The sequence below is a fragment of the Lissotriton helveticus genome, chromosome 9, assembly GCF_964261635.1.
Source record: "Lissotriton helveticus chromosome 9, aLisHel1.1, whole genome shotgun sequence".
Classification (NCBI taxonomy): domain Eukaryota; kingdom Metazoa; phylum Chordata; class Amphibia; order Caudata; family Salamandridae; genus Lissotriton; species Lissotriton helveticus.
The window spans coordinates 647,887,878-647,908,606 of NC_136070.1; the positions used below are offsets into that span (position 1 = coordinate 647,887,878).

Consider the following 20,729-nt stretch of genomic DNA (forward strand, 5'->3'; position numbering starts at 1 on the left):
AAGTAAGAAAAACGTTGTTACTCACAGAAACGCATGGATGGATGGATAGGTTTTTATATAGCGCAATATCACCGCCAGGTCTCAAAGCGCTTTGCATTGGGAACCCGTCCTGGTTTTTCCCTGTGAGATAGCCCCTACTGGGTGTCCCCAAGGTGAAAGCCAGGCATCCCGCCGCGGGGGGCCGTAGTGGAGATTAAGCAAGCTATTGCCCAGAGTTGCAGAGTGTGAACCTGTGATTCGAGTAGGCACCGAAGCGAGAATTACCGAGTCCGTGGACATTTTGGCTCAAGACCCTGCCGCGTCGGGAATTGAACCCTGGTCCCGGGTCTGATCTCAGCGTCCGTGTCTGCCTCCTCTAACCAGTGAGCCACACTTCTCCACATTCCATGCACTTTTTGCCTATGGTCCTTCCCCTCGCTTTGTACTGCAGGTGTGTATTTTCACTGCTCCTTTATTTTGCATCGCTCATTTTTTTTTATTAGTAGACATTTTCATTATTGGCCTTGTATAACACAGTGGCCCGAGTCTCTGCAAATATTGCGTATATTTATATACGCAAATAAGTGCGGAACACATCAACTTCTCTATCAAACTGTTGTTTCTTTGTATTAAATGTAATTGTGTTTTCTCGTTCGGTTAAATTAACCTCGACTAATGTTTCATTTAGAAGGCTGCTGCAAGTTTGGTTTCCAAAAATCTATTATTTTAAATCTTAAGTGTTCCTGCCCACTTTATCCTGTTTTACATATAAAAAACTGTGTATGGATTTAAAAATGTTACTCCAAATTATTAAAACTTCAAATTACAGGTAGGGACGTATGTAGCACTGGACCATAAGAGACCAAAGAGCAGTCTGCATGTTTTCCCTTTCACGAAGGAGATGATTTACATGCACACAATTACTCTAGTTTTCTCAATAGTATTGTTGACTGTCTGCATTTGAGATTTTCCTAAATTACTGATGCAAATGTTTGTGCCCATATTCTCTTCACTTCTGGGTCACACAACGGTGTTAAAACTGCAGCCAGTTGACTTCTTTCAGGCCACATAAACGGGTTTCGCTTATTGGCTACCCCAAAACAAAGCTACATTTAATGACTTATTTGAGAAATAAGAACACTGAAAGCTGATGCGATGGAACCAACAAAGATAAGATAAATGAGAAAGGGGGAGAAGATGCTGTGACAAGGACTTAACATTCCACCCCCCTTCCAGAGGTTCTTTTAAGAGAACACACTATCACCGTGGGCATAGCTCAATTCCTAATATTTGGCAGGCCCCCAACATATCGCTCATTTTTATGAGAAGACATTTTTATTATTGGCCTTGTATAACACAATGGCCCGAGTATCGGCAAATATTAGCAGAGCAATGCTTCAACCCCATAAATGTGCGAGGCGCTGTACAGTGTAGAAGGCAGGGTAAAATAAATTAATTTCAGCTTGTAAACCAGTGTGGATGTCTTGTAAAGAGCTTGTTTTCCTGCTTTTGTAAACGCTCCAATGTCAGCTTTTGAACAGCAGCTTTTTTAAATCCAGGATGTACACAGGAAGTGGCAAGCCCCATTTAGCTTGGTGTTTCAAAAGGGGAACCTTTAATGTGAGACGCTCGACCTGCAGTCCCCAAAGCCGAGTCACCGTGCACACGAGGTAGCTGGTTTGGCAGTATTTGGTTTGTACCTCGGCATTGATCGGGTTGCTGCCATTTTGAAGGACCAGAATCCAGACCCACGTGTAGTGTAGGTCACGGTCTGACGAGTGCTTAATTTGTAGAAGAAGTGCCGGAGCCCAAACGTTTGCTCCGCTATCAGCGGCACTGTACACGGTTGTGGTGCTAAATAGCATGGCTGCGTAGTCTTGATTAACCCTCATGCCTCTTTAATCCACCACCAGACACTCCTTAGCCCTCCAACTCACTCCTGCGCTTTTTTTCATCCCTCCTTTTTCCCTTTGTCATTGTTTTTCGCCTTTCTCTTCCTTCTCTTCTTTTCCCCCTTTTGTGATTTTCTCTCTTGTTGCAGCTCAAAGTCTGAAGAGGAAAGAAATGTGCCTGTGCCCAAAAAGAGGTGTTGGTGGGCCCCACCGTCAACAACGGCATCAATTTAGCATTGGTCTGACATATTTAAGGCCTTTGTGTCTTTTACTGTAGTTCTACACATTAACCCTTTGGCTGCTGCCGTCGGCCAACAGTCGTCACGTGCACTACCTTGGTAGTGCTGCGAACGTCCGTTGGCCGACGGTGCCCCACCCGATTTTTGAACGTTCAGCACTGGAGCTGAACGTTCGACACAGGCAAGGTGTTAACTGGTTCTTCAGTGAAACCAGTGTTTCTGTACTTGTTAGCATTCACTGCAGCCGCCAACCATGCTATGTCCAATAACTGAGGGACATTGTTGCTCTCTCAACCTTGTACAGGGGGCAGGAATATCCCCTGCATGGTTTTACAGTCAGGCACCCATGCCCGACTTAACCGCTTCCATGCGGCGCCGATTTCCCCCCCTGTGCTGGACATTCCAGAACAGGGTGCGGTCGTGACGGAACCATTCCGTCATCAGCACAGCTCAACCGTGACTGATGACGGAATGGTTCCGTCACAAGCATCGAAGGGGTTAACTAAACTGCAGTTTTCACTGGTATTGACTTTTTTGTGAGTCCAGCACGCAGAAGCAGCTGTGCTTGATCACCGAGGCCTAGGCTGTGTGACAGGTTCTGGGACCCAGGCAAATGGCTCTGTGGTCTGGAGGTGCGCAGTCCAAAGCAACTTAGTGAATCTCAAGACAACCAGCCCAAAGACGTTGCCCCTGTGTTGAACCATGATCTGCTGATCAGGAACACACACAGAGCAGTGAGTATGCCAGTCCTTAGGAAACACAACAAGCATTGGCATAGCCAATAGGTCTCGCCTTTGGGGCCTTATAAGTGTTTAGCCATGCAACAGTTGATGTTGTTGCACCAAGGATACTGTGCTGGATAACTAAACACTTATAAGGTCCCAAAGGAGACACCTATTGGCTATGCCAATGCTTGTATCTCACTATCCTCAACTCTTATTTTTGTCTCTTTCTTAGCTTCTCCTGCCCTCATCGGCCGGTGGATGTAGGCGAGGTAATCTGTACTGTTCATCATTTTCACATATTCAAAATCAATAAAACATGCTTTAAACCAAAAATCGTACGCTATCTCAATGGGACGGAGGTCTATAACCTACAGGCATCTCCGTTTCGACGACATGCGCTGAACTCATTGATCTACTTATTACCAACTTTTTTTAACCACTTTTACACAACACACTGATACCCCAATGCGCAGATGGATTTTGAGCTTTAAAAATGTTTATTTTTCGGAATATTGTCCTCCACCACACAGGCACACCTAACAGCCCTGAAATATCTCAGTACTCCTCTTCCTGCCCATCTCCTCGTGTGCGCCTCATAACTTTTTGGTTGGGTACACTGCTGTGATTGCCGGGAAATCTCAAACACACTTAGTCCCATCATGAGAAACCCCTATGTACACAACAGAAATAGCTCAGAGTATATCTATGCTGAGCATGACTTCCTATGAATATCCTATAGGTGCCACTAATGCACTTCATACCAGGTGTTATAGCGCCATATGCCATTAGCAATCCTGATCTACATGTAAGACTAACTCTTTTGGGTCAGTATTACAGATGCTGTAACGTTACCCGCCACGATGGGTTATGGTTGCACACACCAAATATCGTCTGGCCACTTGGTGCCATGGGGGATCTTATACACCTGCATATCTCTAGCTCTCACCCCAAGTGGCTCAGCGTTTCTATGCAGTTCTGATCATTCCTCTGAACTTCCCCTCGGATGGTGTTGGGGTTTACTTCCTGAATGGAGAGGTAAAAGGTGACTGTAGTCCATTGGGATATTGGACCACCAAGATCATCCTGCTTAACCCCAAAAGATTTTCTTTTTTATTTCTGCGCGCTTTAGTGCACACTAAACGCATCCACAAACCATAGCCAGCAGCACCTCTAAAAAATGTTTTATTTCACAATTCAATCCATTGAATAAAAATAAAATGCACCCTTAACTTAGCTAAAAAAGTTCCTAAAAAACACCCCATAAAATTAAAAAAAGAACATGGAGCGAAAACCTGCTTAAAAAAACGAGGTCTAGGGGTAGAGGTTTCCAGACCCCCCCCCATCCAGACAGGATGCCAGGCCATTATCAAAACACTAACCCGGATGTGGATCAGTCTAATTGTCTCTTTGATTTTGGCAGGCTTTGTGAAGGAGCTGCACGCTGCTGCCCCACCACCACGCAAGGTGGATCCACTGAAATGAGCACCTTCTCAGACATTACGTTGGGCGAGAGATCTTTCCCATCATGGCTGCAATCCAACCCTGGCGTGTCCGTCTTCCCCTGGTTGATCGGTCACTTCTTTTGTGGCGTGCTGAGCTTCTGCATGCCCCTGATCTTGTCCAGCAGGTCGTTCACGAAGGTCTGAAACGAGAAGATCGATTTAAACCTGGAAGGGACATCTCAGACATAAGCCCACCCCCAGATGATTATTAATGTGTACATAACTAAGACTTGTTGGTGGTGCACCTAACCAGGTAGGAGTATCTGGACTCGCATTCACACATTTTGTGTTGAGGTTTGTCATTCCATCTTTCCTGAACGACAACTTCAAGTAAAATGACCTGGGATGTCACAGTCCAGTAGGTCATATGAAACCATTGCCTTTGCTAAACATATCATACACCTGCCCCGGGCACTTTGGTATTACAGAAGGGGCCCAATGCTTGTGCCACCCCTTCTGTAATACCAATAGCACTGGCGCACATAAAGCACCAGCATTTTCTAGAGGGGGTGTTCTGTTATTTGCCTGGGGGCGTACCACATGCAAATGAGGGAATCCCTTTGCCTCTGCACCCTTGCCCCATTACAGACGCGGGTGCAGAGGCATAGAAGCGGTCAGGAGGAGCACGGACAGTGCGCCAGTTAAGAGATGAGAGCATCCCTCTGCAGGAGGTCCTATGGATCGCCCCAGACATCCCCTTGTGGGTGGATGCAGTCACTGACGGCACCCGCCTGCAAGGGGATCTCTATTCTCCATTAAAAGTGCAGGTGGGTGCTGCCTGCACGGTGAAAGCCTGGATTGCGCTGGGTGCACCCTTAGAAAGTTGCACCCAGCGTAAACTTGGAAAATGTGCCCCATGTGTAATATGGCCCCTGATGTATCCTTTAAGATTAAACACTGACATAAAACAGGGAAATTCAATGCGACCCAATACTGCATTAATGGCAGGACTAAGTGTTGACATCAGTGGCGCTGGAAATAGGGTTGCAGGAGGTGCTACAGCACCCCTTAAAACTTTAAAGAGTTTAGCTAGGAAAGGCCCAATTAAGGGGCCCTGCAAAGGTTTCTCATTGGCCTTAATTTCTGTGAGACTTTCAAATATCCCCTCTGGTTTTCGTGAGGAGACATATGCCAGCGCGCCACTCTAAAAATCGTCCCAGCATCACTGGTGGAAATACTGGCAAAGCTTAGTACGAGATGCTACAGAGATTTACAACATTAACTCGTGCATGGACTACTAAATTAGCACACACCACGATTAACAATACAAATTAAAAATAAATGTGGCTGCCCGCGTTTTGTGCGTCCTGTACACCACGTGGAGCTACCTACCACCTGTACAAGTGTGAAAGAGTGAGTGCAGTGTGCAGGATCACTGCATACGGTGTCAAGGCATTCTGGATTTGCCAGGATAGAACCGATTTTTCACCAGCTGTCCCAGCAAATTTAAGGAAATGTAGTTCATGTCCTGGTTTTTAGAGAGGGTCGACTGAAAACGGTGGGAGGCATATTTTTATGTTTTGCAAAGTAGGGAGGGTAGGCAGCTGTTATAAGAAAGCAATTTAATTAACAGGAATGCTACTGGCTTTAAAAATTGAATAAAAGTTTTTAAATTAAAAAAAAAAAAAAAAATAATTTGCATTTTATTTTTCTTCTGTACTTCCCTGCTAAGGAGAACTGCCATTCTGTGCGCTTGGGTTAAGTAAAATTGTAGTCCTTCTATTTTTGGGAAATATCCCGGTTTTTGGCTTTAAAATTCTGGTCACCCCATCACTGCAGCATTTGCAAGGGTCTGCGGTGCCCAGGGAGAGCCAGGAGTCCAGAGGCCCTGAAGGAAGACAAACATGGTCTCTATCAGGGAGGAAGGATGAGGTAAGGGTTGTGCTCGAGGGTGATTGACGGGGACTGCTGCTTCCGGATGGTGGCATTTGCAGGAGCTTGAGTGAATGTGGAGAATGGAATTTTCCAGAGTGAGCTGTTCTCCAGCTAGAGAGCAGGTGCTTGAGGTTACTGCCCACTGCGTAGCCCTCACACCGCCAAGCCTGGCATCGGCGATGGACAGTCCTCCTGCCTTGCAAGGCGATTAAAGATGGCGTCTGGCCCGTTTCTAGAGGCAGGACACTGAGCGAATCAAGGGCTGGAGCCGCTGGAAGCAGGGCTCGAGTTAGGGTACCACGCGGGTGGACGGCATCCCCCCCACTGATTTTACCGGGAGCTCGATACCTGGAGCAAACGGAACCACACATTCACTCTTTGGCCTCTCTGGGGCGATATCTCGCCCTAGAGAGGCCAAAGAGTGAATGTGTGGCTCCATTTGCTAAGGGGTGAGCGAGGGGAGGCAATGATTCAGATGGTGCAAGCCACCTTTCGTGACGTCACTTTCTGTTGTGACGTCAGCGCCCCTCCACCTCTTTTTTTAGGACTTGTGGCCTGGCTGGAAGGGCATTGCATAAGGCTTTTTGCGAATCAACAGCTGCAAGGCTTCTTGTTGCGGACTCTTTTAAATTATGCTACCACTCCATAGTATGAATTGAACCCTTCTGGAATACACAATCAGATGGAGGAAAGGGCCCTGCCCCAGGTGAAAGAGACGCAGGATGTTATAAGTGTGCGTTAGGCACAAGGCGGAAGAATGTGGTGTGCAATGCGACTCAGTGTTTTATGAATACATGTGGATACTACCTGGCTCTACGCAGGGTTCTTATTTTTTTCCCCAAGGATGATAAGACTTAAATTCCATCTACCCTTTTTGCACATGTGTAATTCTTTTACCTCAGTGTGCCCTACATGGAGAGTTTCTTGAAGCTTTAAGAAGATGAAGGCGCAAAAATTGCTCCTGCAAGAGGAATGCTCTTGAATCGCAGTGTTTGCCCACATTGGACATGGATACAAGGCCGTCCCTGTTCAAAAACTAGATTTCCAAAGGGTCAGTCATTAGGTAAAGAAAGTGGTAAGTGAGTATTAGCTTGGTTAATTTCCCAAGTCCTTCTTTTGCTCCACTTCAGGGTATCAAAGGTTGAGATCTTCAAGAAAGGTAAACTGGATGACAGGCCCTCAGTCTCCTGATCACACAATTACACATTATGCCCTAAATCTAAGCCACATAATTCAGATAAACGGGGGGTTCTTCAGTCCTATTCGTCTTCAGGAACAAGCTCTTGTGCCACAGCTCTACGTTCAAAGCGTAATCCAAGATCACAGGTCACACCGCGGCATACATCACACGTGTAACACAAAGCAAATTTAAGCCAATATAGTGTAACCAAAGTGTAAGCCGCTGGATAAGGTAATCTGCGGGGCCAAAGTCCCATAGGTCATCTCAGACCTGCTTATTCCACCACAGTTAAGCACAGTTAATGTCAGTAAGTAAAGCAGACTGTTCTGCTGCAGCCCTTTTTCCGAAATCTGGAAAAGCTATCCTGCAGAACCTATTTCCCTTTTAAAACAAGCTCTAACACCACTGCCACATGTCAATCATTAAGTGAATTGAACTGAGGAGTTGATATTCGGTTAGGCATATGCTCTCTGCGCTTGCAGCATCACAAAACAGTCAAAGTAAAATTGGTTAAGTAAAGTGGGGTGAAACGAGCTCTCACAGCACTAGAATGTGCAAGTGTACATTCCATCTGATGGTTTAGGAAGGAGCACCATAACACAGAGAGAGAGAGGGAGAGGGCGAGAGAATACATAAAATATATTCTTGTGTGTACTTTCAGACTGCTCTCTTCATCCATTGTTCAGTCAGTGTGTCAATCGCATTTTACTCCTGCCCACTACAGCATAGGGCACTATTGTGACCTAAAGTATGAACCTGTTGTGGTATTGTCCTCACTGTATGGAATCCTGGAACTCGACTTAACAGAACTTTATTCCACACTTATAGGCTCAAGTACTCGGAGGTACTACAATCTCCTTCTCCATCACTGCTCTCGCTTCACCAGCAAAACACAACTAGAGATTGTGCGCTAAGTTAGTTAACAGAAGATCTGCAGTCCTATTTGTCATTTCAAATTTGCTCTCACTACAGTAGCACATCCATAGTGTAAACCAATGAGAACATTATTCATATCCATTTCAAACTACTCTACTCAAAAAGAAGCAGTACATATTCACAATAGTTACTACAGTACTGGTGAAACACCCTCACCCCCTCCGATACAAAATTTGTATTTGGCTCCATAATCTTCACTACCGTTTTTTAAATCAAAATGACTCCACATAGCTTTTGCCAAAATCCAAAACTTTGATATCCCAAAAATGACATGCAGAGTTTTACAAATATCAAAATACATTTCAATTTGATACAACTGTATAGACTTTTTTGGATGACAAAATACAGTTTGGGATTTTAAATGAACTTTTGGATTGGCTACCAGGAGTAATTTTGATTCCAGAACCGTGCAGTGAAAATTATGTAGCCAAATGCAAATTTGGTGTCTGGAAGATGGTAAGTGAACAAGTGGGATGCCATGCTATTTGTAATCTGAAGCCTGGCCTCACACGACTTTTAGCCATTATTTCATGCATATGAAACCAGTCCTTGAATCTTCCTTTACATTCAGAGCATAAGGCATCAAGTAAAGTAAACGGTGGTACCGCAGTCCTTTTTGTCATCTGAACACAGCTTGCACTGCAATATCCATCTAACGTGCGCCCAACGTAATTGGAAGTATCACAGATCTATTTTTCATCTGAAGCCTGCTGCAGCCCCAGTTCTATGTAAGCAACTGCTATGTAAGCCATCAACAGAGTAAACTACATATTCTTTTTTTAAAAAATTGCTTTAAAAAAAGTTGGTAAACTTTTTTTTCATTTTAAGAGCTTTTTCATTAAACAAGACTTATATGGCACGAGTAGTGACTGCCAAACGAGGGGTAACCGATTTAAATTGTTAAGCCTCTCTAGGTTGAATGCATCATTTACAACTGGATATATTTTGTCTGTAGGGCCGGGCTAAGATGCTGTTCTTAAGAAGAAAAAGAAAAAATAAACAGCTTAAAATTTTTGATATATAGATGTATATATAACACACACACACACACACACACACACACAAATTAAAAAAACAGATTCTAACTAGAACGATAGCTAGATCGATAGATAGACTGACTTGCTAGCAAGGTTTGGGTGCTTTAAAAATCAACATTGGCAACGCCAGCAGGTCAGGCGCTGCCCTGCATCCTTTTGGCTTTGCAATTGTTTTTGCAACATTTTAGTTTGTCGGGAACCTCAAGGACCCTTGTCATGTTTAATAAATGTAAAAAAAACAAAAAAAAAAAAAACACTGTAGCTAAAGGGAAAAAAAGGAATCTCCCAAAAAAAAATTGCTAAAATAGTTCCTAGCGCAGAAAAGAACTAAATTGTGTGGGTGTGCTTGTGAAAGAGTGGAATGCCATCACTCACAGGGAAGATAGCCAAAGGCGGAGGTGGGTTGATACACCACCCCAGGCTGTACGCTGTAGTAGACCAAGAAAACTGAACGACACAATGGAGGAAAATTGCTGGCCGAAAGCATATTCTACATGTAACTTTAGGAAAATAAACAGGTCCTGACATTATTGCCTACTGCACACGCCTTCACTACAGGATGTAAAAGCTGGGCAGCACGGTTTGCTAAATAATGGAGGGCTGGGCGAGAGGACTTTCGATTGTGGCGAAGGCAAGGACCCGATTTTAAAAGATCGGATTGCCTAAGCTTCCCCATAACCCTTCTTAACAGTGCATGTCAGGACTACACCTAATTATTAGAGATGCAGTAATAACCCAGTTGTGAGGAGGGAGGTGGTGAATAAAGGAGGGGGCGCGGAGAGGACTGCCTGGTGCCAGCCGGAGCCGAGGGAGCCATGGCAACCGTTGCCCTGCCACACCCGCCCCCTGAGACTGCTCCACCACAAGGGGGCGGGAAGAGCTGCTGGCAGCTGCCACGACAGGCCACACAGGCCCATGTGAGGTAGGCTGCAAATAGACGCTGATATTAAATCATCGCACAGCTCTGCTAATGCCCTTCAACCCCCGTCATGCACCTTCTACTATTCTGTGGCTTGGCTCTTACACACAAGTCTGCTAAAGCACCTTGATCCCGCCTGCGCTGCACCCTATGCACCCTATTATACTGTCAGTCAGAGGCCTACATAGTTATGCATGGGTACCTCAATCCTTCCCTGCAGCACCCCCACTAAACGAGGACCCACAAAGAGCTCTGCTAGGGCACCCCAAATAATTACAGTGTATGCCCCTTACAAAATCAGCACTTTACTTTTCAGTGTATGTACCCACATAGGATTCTGTGGATGCACCTCTGCCCGGGAGTCGCCCCGAAATTGTCACATCTCTGGCTTCTCCTCCCCCTAAAACACAAAGGAGCAGATTCACTTACCTCAGTGGGTTTAAAGCACTCCACCAAGAGCTCCTGCAAATAAGAAAAGAAAATTGTTACAAATATTCGCCCACTTTCAATCTGGAAACTGATCATACCTGCAAGTTCTAGGGTCACCGTTGGCTTCACTCAACTCTGGTTGGAGCCTCCACTAACTGATCCTCGCAGCCGCAATTCACCCGTTCATGAACTCCATATGCACCACGTCCTTGTGATCTGTACTCGCTCACCTTGGCGCAAAGGCTTATCCGCTTACCTCGGGACTACCACTCCCTAACTCATCAGATCTCCACTCATAGCCTCCACCCACCTCCATTGACCTTCATGTGCCATGCACGTATCTCCACTCGCTGCTTTCTCATCACCCCTCATAGCGGTCACACAAACCTCTTCCAGCCGCCACTCCACACTAGTCACACGCTCTACTCACTTTGACCCGGGAGCTCCTGTCTTCATCGTGCTCCATATCCAAGAGCTCGTCCACGTCAATTTCAAGCTCCGGAATTTCTTCCTCCTGCGAGTAAAAAGGGAAACCATTAATGGCTGGCAAAGTCCACATGAGTGTGTAATTAATTCTTCTCTGATCCAGCCAGTTTGCTGAAACCACTTCTACCCATTCACCCAGGTCATTAGCTCTACTGGGTCTAAGACTGGCCCAGAGATCGGTTTACTATAGGTTCTGTTGTGTATGGGTTGGGCTCATCCTGTGACCTCCAGAAATGAATGGTCCAGGGTTTGTGTCTATTTACTTGCATTGGCCTCCTCTCTACCAGCTGTGTAAGGAGCTCTGCTGGGTCCAAACATGGTTTTAGGGAGTGGCTCCCATAACTAGAATAATGCTTATTGGTTATTTAATTTTAAAGTAGATATGTTAAGTATGTGCAGGAAGGTATCATCTCAGTGCTACTCGTGAAAAAGTGCTTCAACACCCCATGAGGGATAACAAGCTCTATATAAATACAAACCTTTTTTCCCTCTTCTATCCTTCCGCTATCCTTCTGAATCCAAATAACTGACGAACCTATCCACCACTCAAATTACTTTCATATTTCACTATACTAATTCAACAGTAATCCTTTATGGGTTCCAGAGTAGCGTACTACTCGCCGAAAAAAGCACTTCAAGGGTAGTAAGAGCTATATAAATGCAATTACAATACGATACTAAGAACTTCACAAGGACTGTGCTGAACAGCGAGCAGATTTCAGGTTTCTTTTATTGGGGTTTGTAGCTTAGATTACTATTGGTGGGTTTAGCTCGTGAACTATGTATGCACCAGTGAAATAGTCCATGCCCATTTCAGTAGCCATATTTAAAGAAAGGCAAGCTGACCAACTGCAATGTGGCAGCCATTTTACATTCGTTCATCTACCTTACTCCAAAATGGTTGCTGCACTGTTCAGGGATTTATTCAGAAATTAAAAAAAATAGTAAGTAAACAGACCTCAAGAGCGCTGATACATTATTTTATAAAGGCCTGTTGGGGGAAACTCACACGTAAACCAGTGCTGCATTTAAAAACCCACTTGTTTGTATTTCTTTTAGTGCGTTAGACTTTAAGCGTATGTTATTGATAATTCTTTGCACTAATTATATTTATGGTCCATGTGATAAAAAGAAAGACTATGTTTATGGCACAAGCAGGAAGAGTTCAGGCTTGGGCCTGCGCTCACACATGCGCTAAAAACAAACAGAAAAACTTAACTCATAGACAGGAAATAGACTTGCCTTACACTTTAAACATGGTGTTTCTTCTATGTTTCGAGTGTAACTGCACAATTAAAAACAAATGCTTTATCCTTCACCCAAGGTAAGCAACTTTCCACAAGGCTTGGAAAAACACATCAATGCAGAAATGCCTGATAGTGCTTACCCTCCACCCAGGACACGAAAACGCACTCCCTGTATTGAACTGCAATACCATTTATACAACTTCGTACCCTCGACGAGGCATCGAAGTTTATTTTCGAGCGAATAGTACGCTACTCCTTGGGAGTGGGATGGTTGGAAATGTGGCCCAGTTATGTAGGGCAGGGTTCTCCACTGTCCGGCTTGGAGGGCCAGATTTTTAGCATATCCACATTTAGATAAATGTAGTTTTCTTAAAAATCTAGCATGGATCTGGACATCCAGGACCGACATTGGAGAGCCCCGATGTAGTGTTTAGATGTGGTTTGTGATAACCAAGTCGAACTATTATTGTGATCTGTGCTGCCCTCTAGGCATGAAGCTGAAGTGAAAGGGAGTGAAAGGGCGCTTAACCATTAAAGCTGTCTGTGGATGGGCTGGGAGGGTGTGAATACAGAGTGGACTCTTTGGGAAGTGCTTGTGTTAAGTGAGTATGTCAGAGAAGTTTCAAACTGTAACCGCACAGTATATAAACTCAGCGCACAAGTTGGGGGTACACTTGGGTGGACGGTGTCCACCTACTATTTTCAACAGGGTGAACACTGTACACCCTGTCAAGAAGTTGAGCCCCACCGAATACCTTGCTGAACTCGTCCCGATGTAATTTACAAACACCGAGACACATTCAGCAGCACCTGCACATTGTCTGCTTTCGATTCCCAACAACGTGCAGGCAGCTTCCTTGTTTCAGACTCCTACTGGGCTCATAACAAAGGCTGAATTTGATGGGTCATCAGGCTTCCTTTTGTTCAAGTCTCCTGGCTGAAAGCAGTCAGGAGACTCACACCTGCATGCAAATGCAGCAGAGCGGAAACAAAGGGTCACACCTTGTTTGCACTTCACACATACTTAGGAGAGGCAGCTTTTTTTTTTTTTACTAGATATGCCTGCACTGCAAGAATGTCAGATGTGTTGGTCTTTCCCAGTATTTACACAAAATAAATAGACTTTATTTAGCGCCTACTACCCCTGAAGAAGCGTTGAAATAATTTAAGTACTACTTTTTTTTCCTTATATATTGCAACTCATCCCAATGCAGGGTGTCAGAGCACTTTACATCACACATACATATTACTTATACAATAAATTAAATATGTTTGTTAAGCAATGTATAGGATGTGTTCATAAAACAGTGGAAGATTGCACGGTGTAGAAGTCACATATGTTCCATAACTCACTGTGCTACATTAGAAGGATTACAATGTATGTTACAAGGATGTAGCCTTATGGGTAGAGGGTCGACCTCGAAGCTGGGAAATCCGGTTCGAGTCTCGGCAACAACGCTCAACATCCTGTGATTCTGGGCAAACCACTTAATCTCCCTGTGCCTAACAAAAATGAATGTGTCCTTGTGTAACAAAACTGGTGCTCATGTTAAGCGCTCTGATACCTTCAGGTCTAGTTCGCGCTGTATAAAAAACTCTAAACAAAAAAAATAATTAAAAAAATGCAACTGCAAGTAACATAAGGATCTCTGTGTTCAAAGCAGTAACACACTTACCTATTTAAAAAATATAAAATCTATAATTTGCATATTACATGATGTGCTTTGCAGGCGACACACATGCTACTTTGAGTCAAAACGGAGGCTAGCCAAACACAGATCTTTCCAGCAAGTGCATTAACCTCCAGAGTTATCTTTCCTATTATTGATCACTCAGATTTACTGAGAACACACAGATCTCTGCAGCAGGTGCCTTGACCCCATAAGATACTTTAAAATGCAGTCTTTGCAACCAATTAAATAGAACAGATTTAACTGTCACTTTTCTTCTTCTTGCCACTTTCTTTGTGGCAGAGTTTTTAAAAAAATGACTGTATAAGTCGAGGGCCCGATTTTGCGTTGGGGTTAAGTCCATTTTCAGGTACAACCCAGACGCAAAATCTATTTTGGGATTTACAGTACCACTCAAATCCGGTTTAAATGGGTTTGCAGCACATTGCCTTGCCATGCGTTGCGTTGTGTTACCTTACGTCAGGAAGGCATTACATGGGTGGTGTTAGGGCATTAATGTGCACACACGATTTATTTTAAAGCAAACCCACCCTCATTTACAAAGACTTTGAAATATAGGTTTGCACCAAACTTGTGATTCCACCTGGGGCTAGCGTAACAAGGAGAAAAATATCAATTTCTCCTCGTAATTTCAGCTTTGCATCTATGCTGCGTTTTACAGCCCACGTACAAAGAGGAAATAGCTTCATAGGATAGTTTTTGCGTGGCTTTGAGAAAAAAAAATACACAAGGCAGCCAACTGCGCTAGTGCATAAGGGAGGTTTTACATAGTATGTGCATTGGTGTTCCCGTATATCCACCCTTGTATTTTGTGTGTAAATTATTATATGCAGTCTTCTAAAGGCAGGCACACTAGCATTCCATGGATCAGCTCTCCATTTCCACTTTCCTGTAAAAGAATCAAGGTTATTCTTCATTTATGCGAGGCAGCTAGGGGGTTCAAGCCTAAGAAGGTCCATGATGGCTTTGAGAAAGTAACAGTGCCTCCTCTTTGTAGTGTCAGTCTGAGCAAGCCCAGTATTAGTGGTACAGTATTCAGTCTGATGCGCTTTCACTGGAGTGGAGGGACAGTGTCCCATCTTGCGTCTGCAGCCTGGTGCTGAGCAGAAGGTGGATGCTACGGTAGAAGCAGCAAGTGTCCACAAGCTCCTCCGCCTATGTAGTAAGCCTCCATGAATCCAGCGGCAGGTCTTGGGTCCTTCTGGATTGTTGGGTAGTTGAATCGTTGCTCTTCCTCTAAGAGCATTGGCTTGCTTCTCCTAAGCTGCACGCTGCGCCAGGGCGACCGCCCTCTCTGTGTCCCCACGGCCCACTCCTGGCATAGGGGGGTTTGTGACAGCGCATAAAGGAAAACAGCCCCTTCAGGTCACAGTACTGCACAGTGCAACATCCCTCTTCTCAATAGAGCATTGCACCAGAACGACAGCCCTCAGGCATTAGTCGTCACCGCAGCCCCCACCAGCCATACAAAGATAATGGGCAGCACACAGGTTTTCTGCATTCACTTTGCGCAATTCAGCCACTAAATGGACATCTCTTTATTTCTCCTATTTCCCATCAAAGGTTAATTGTTTTTCTTCAATTCTTGGTGCATGAGGTTAGGGTGTGGCTTTAAGGCAGAAGCCACTTGAAAGCAAAGTGTTAAATGCATTATATATGTGGCTTAGATTCTTATTACTGTATTCTAATCGGGAATGACTGAGAAGTGATGCAGGATTGTCACACCTTCACAAGCACCTAATCATAGAGAAACAATAATGAACCTCTACCGTGTTTAGCCCATCTCTCGATACCAGCCCAAGTGGGTCACCCGATGGTATTAAAAGGGCTCTCACCCACTGGAATTACAAGTGGCATGCTTCATCATAGAGTCCTCGTCCAGATAGCTAATGTATCTGGGAACCTTGGTGGCTAAGGAAGCTCTTTGGTTAGTGGGTACATTTAAAATAGTCTAGGGTGTCTTGAGGATTCATTTTATTTTCCCGCGCCGCGCCGCACGGCCACCAGCTGCTGCGTGCGCTTCCCCCTCCACTGTGCCTTGCTGCCCGACTGCTGCCTCGTGACCACGCCCCCTCCTCCGAGCGGCGTGGTCCGTGATCGGCGCTCCTCTCCTTGTGCCCCTGGTGTATTACTGTATTGCCTAAGTAGAATTGTTATTGTCATAATTGTTGTTTCACCCGCTGTATTTGTCATTATTGTTGTTTCTCCCGCTGTACTTGTTATTATTGTGGTTTCTCCCGCTGTTTTTCCTGTTTTGCCGCCCTCCGTCGTCCCTCCCCGCTCCCCGCTCCCCGCCACCACCGCTGACCCCGCCCCTTTTTTTCCTTGTTCCCTCCCCGCTCCCGCCTCCCAGCTGCTCCGCCCACCCGCGCACTTGGCCATATATGGCGACCGTGCGACGCAGGTGAGTGTGTCCTAGTCCTAGGACGCTCCCGCGCCGCACGGCCACCAGCTGCTGCGTGCGCTTCCCCCTCCACTGTGCCTTGCTGCCCGACTGCCGCCTCGTGACCACGCCCCCTCCTCCGAGCGGCGTGGTCCGTGATCGGCGCTCCTCTCCTTGTGCCCCTGGTGTATTACTGTATTGCCTAAGTAGAATTGTTATTGTCATTGTTGTTTCTCCCGCTGTACTAGTTGTGGTTTCTCCCGCTGTTTTTCATGTTTTGCCGCCCTCCGTCGTCCCTCCCCGCTCCCCGCCACCACCGCTGACCCCGCCCCTTTTTTTCCTTCTGTTCCCTCCCCGCTCCCGCCTCCCAGCTGCTCCGCCCACCCGCGCACTTGGCCATATATGGCGACCGTGCGAACGCGCAGCGGGCGCGCCGACTGTGCGCCGAAGGCGCGCCAAAGGTAAGCCCGTCTGCGCCCGTCCGCGCCTGGACCGCGCCCAGTGCCAGGACCCCTGGCCCCCACCGACGGAAGCCGACCCGACGAACCTACAGCGCCGCCGACCTCATCGCACTCAACACCGGCGCCATCCCGAGATGTCACCGCGCCTCCCCGAGGCACACCCACGGACCCTTCAGCTGCCACGCCTGCAAGTTCACCTGCATCCGGACCTACCCTGCACCAGCACTCGCCAAGCCGAACACCAGCAGCAACCACCTCAAGTGCATCCTGCTCAACACCCGCTCCATCCACAGACACGCCGTAGAACTCTGGAACCTCCTCGACACCACCGCCCCTGACGTCGCCTTCCTCACAGAGACCTGGATGAACGCCTCCTCAGCGCCCGACATCGCCATCGCCATCCCAGAGGGCTACAAGATCACACGGAGGGACCGCACCGCCAACCAGACGGGAGGAGGCATCGCCATCATCCACAGAGACACCATCCGCATCATGACCAACACCGACGACACCCTAACCACCGCCGAACACCTGCACTTCCAGATCCACACCGACCCGAAGACCACCCTCAGAGGCACCCTGATCTACCGACCCCCGGGTCCACGCACACGATTCAGCGAGGACATCGCCGACTTCATCAGCCCGCATGCCCTCCCCTCCGCCGACTACATCCTCCTGGGGGACCTCAACTTCCACCTGGAGAACAACAGCGACCGCAACACCAGCACCCTGCTCGACAACCTTGCCAACCTCGGACTCAAGCAACTGGTGACCACCCCCACCCACCTCGCCGGACACAAACTCGACGCCGTCTTCTCATCCAGCAAAGACGTCACCTTCAGCCACGCAACAGGACTCCACTGGACGGACCACAGCTGCGTCCACTTCACCTTCAAAATAACGACGATCCACCAACACCAGCAACAGGTTGCCCGAAGAAGCTGGAACAAGATCACAGCCGACCAGCTCACCGCTTCCCTGAGCCAGCACCCTCCCGCCAGCTCAGCGAACCCCAGCCAGGCCGCCGACAACCTCACGAAGTGGATCAGCAACTGCGCGGACGAACTCGCCCCACTGAGAACCCCGCCCAGCAGACCCGGCAGCAGAAAAACCCCATGGTTCACCGACGAACTCAAGAGCTCCAAGAAGAACTGCCGAGCCCTCGAGAAAGTATGGAGAAGGGAACCAACTACGGACAACATGACCACCCTCAAGCTCGCCACCCGGAAACACCACCAACTGATCCGCGCCACCAAGAAAAATACATACAAGGACCGGCTGGACAACAACGCACACAACTGCAAGGAACTCTTCAACATCGTGAAAGAGCTCTCCAACCCCAACGCCGGAAACAATGATATCACCCCGTCGCAAGACCTCTGCAACTCCCTCGCGTCCTACTTCCACAACAAGATCACGGACACACACAACAGCTTCAGCATCCAACCAACGCACGCCACAACCGCAACAACGCCACCCACCACCACCCTCCGCACCTGGACTCCGATCAGCACCGAAGACACCATCCGCACAATGAACTCCGTCCACTCCGGATCTCCGACTGACCCCTGCCCTCACCACATCTTCAACAAGGCCGACGCTGTCATCGCACCCCACCTGCGGGACATCATCAACACCTCCTTCGACACCGCCACCTTCCCGGAGAGCTGGAAGCACGCAGAACTCAGCGCTCTTCTCAAGAAACCTACAGCAGACCCCACCGAACTCAAGAATTACCGTCCCATCTCGCTCCTCCCGTTCCCGGCCAAAGTCATCGAGAAGACCGTCAACAAACAGCTGGCCGCCTTCCTCGAGACTAATGGATCCCTCGACCCCTCACAGTCTGGCTTCCGAGCCAACCACAGCACCGAGACCGCCCTCATCGCTGCCACCGATGACATCCGAACCCTGATGGACAACGGAGAAACAGCGGCCCTCATCCTCTTGGACCTCTCCGCGGCCTTCGACACTGTCTGCCACCGCACCCTAGTACAGCGCCTCGGCAACATCGGAATCCAGGAGAAGGCACTGGAATGGATCACCTCCTTCCTCAACGGAAGAACACAGAGAGTCCGCCTACCACCGTACAAGTCAGAGGCCACCGAAGTCATCTGCGGCGTCCCTCAAGGATCCTCGCTGAGCCCCACCCTCTTCAACGTCTACATGAGCCCCCTCGTGGCCATCGCACGCCAACACAACCTCAACATAATCTCCTACGCCGACGACACCCAGCTGATCCTCTCCCTCACCAACGACCCCACCGCCGCCAGAGCCAACCTGCACGAAGGGATGAGAGATGTAGCCGAATGGATGACGACCAGCCGCCTGAAACTGAACTCAGACAAGACGGAGGTCCTCATCCTGGGCTCCTCGCCCTCCGCCTGGGACGACTCCTGGTGGCCCCCCGCCCTGGGCACCGCACCCAAACCGACGGACCACGCACGCAACCTGGGCTTCATCCTGGACTCCTCCCTCTCCATGACCAGACAAGTCAACGCCGTCTCCTCGTCATGCTTCAACATCCTACGCATGCTACGGAAGATCTTCTGGTGGATCCCCACCGAGACCAGGAAGACTGTCACCCAGGCCCTCGTCACTAGCTGACTGGACTACGGCAACGCCCTCTACGCCGGAACCACCGCCAAGCTCCAGAAGAGACTCCAGCAGATCCAGAACGCCTCAGCCAGACTCATCCTCGACATCCCACGGAACAGCCACATCTCCGGACATCTGAGAGACCTGCACTGGCTCCCCGTCAACAAAAGAATCACCTTCCGTCTCCTCACCCACGCGCACAAAGCCCTACACGACCAAGGCCCGAGCTACCTCAACAACCGAATCAACTTCTACACTCCCAAGCGCCACCTCAGATCAACCAGCCACGCCCTCGCCGCCGTCCCCCGCCCCCCGCATCCGAAGAGCGACAACAGGAGGAAGGTCCTTCTCCTACCTGGCCGCCAAGACCTGGAACTCACTCCCGACCGACCTGCGCCTGACCCAAGACCACCTCTCCTTCAGGAAGAAGCTCAAGACCTGGCTGTTCGAGCAGTAACGGCACCCCCCCCCCCCCCCACCTAGCGCCTTGAGACCCTACGGGTGAGTAGTGCACTCTATAAATGACTTGATTGATTGATTGATTGAAAGGGCACCCTGACGGAGTTAAAAATAGATGGGGATGAACTTAGGATTCTCTGTAACCCTGGGTCAACATGTTTCAGCCATCATAACAATGCCTCGCCGGACAAGTTGGCTTTCATTTAGACTTCACAAGGATCCCATTCACATCCAATTTGTATGCATTCAATTGTACAACTTCCAGTCCACATATACATGCCATACATACTGACCCATTTGGTGGCTATGTTCACATTTCTTTAGTATCGTCCTATTTAGAGCTTAAGAGGGTAAGGAGGCAGGTGGACCTTGTAATCAAACTTTTATCATAGGTCTCTTCCCAGCTGTGAACCTATTTGGTTCCTGCTTGCCCTGCATCCTAGTTTCTTATTACATCTGGTGCAATATTACAGCCTATTAAATTAAACATAAAAGATTATCAGATTACAGAATTTTGTCAAGCCGGGATTGATCCCTGGTTTTCTGCTTTCGCATTGTTCATTTCAGCCATCAGATGGACATCTTTATTTCTCCTATTTTACATCAAAGTTTAATACTTTGTTTGAAATTCTTGGCAAATTAGGTTGAAGCGTGGGTGGTGGGCAGATGCCGCAACTGTGCACTTTTCACTTCA

The 20,729-nt window shown here is 47.6% G+C and overlaps 1 protein-coding gene across 1 annotated transcript in view; it reads right to left on the bottom strand.

Moving 5' to 3' along the window:
* Positions 1-4,000: 4,000 nt before the first annotated feature.
* Positions 4,001-20,729, bottom strand: part of PPP1R14B (protein phosphatase 1 regulatory inhibitor subunit 14B) — a 60,651-nt gene continuing 43,922 nt past the window's right edge. The window contains exons 2-4 of the mRNA XM_078660739.1: positions 11,144-11,227; positions 10,714-10,746; positions 4,001-4,477 (exon numbers count right to left, since the gene is read on the bottom strand). Coding sequence (XP_078516865.1) covers positions 4,409-4,477; positions 10,714-10,746; positions 11,144-11,227 — 186 coding nt within the window. The 3' untranslated portion in view covers positions 4,001-4,408. The remainder of the gene's footprint in view (positions 4,478-10,713; positions 10,747-11,143; positions 11,228-20,729) is intronic.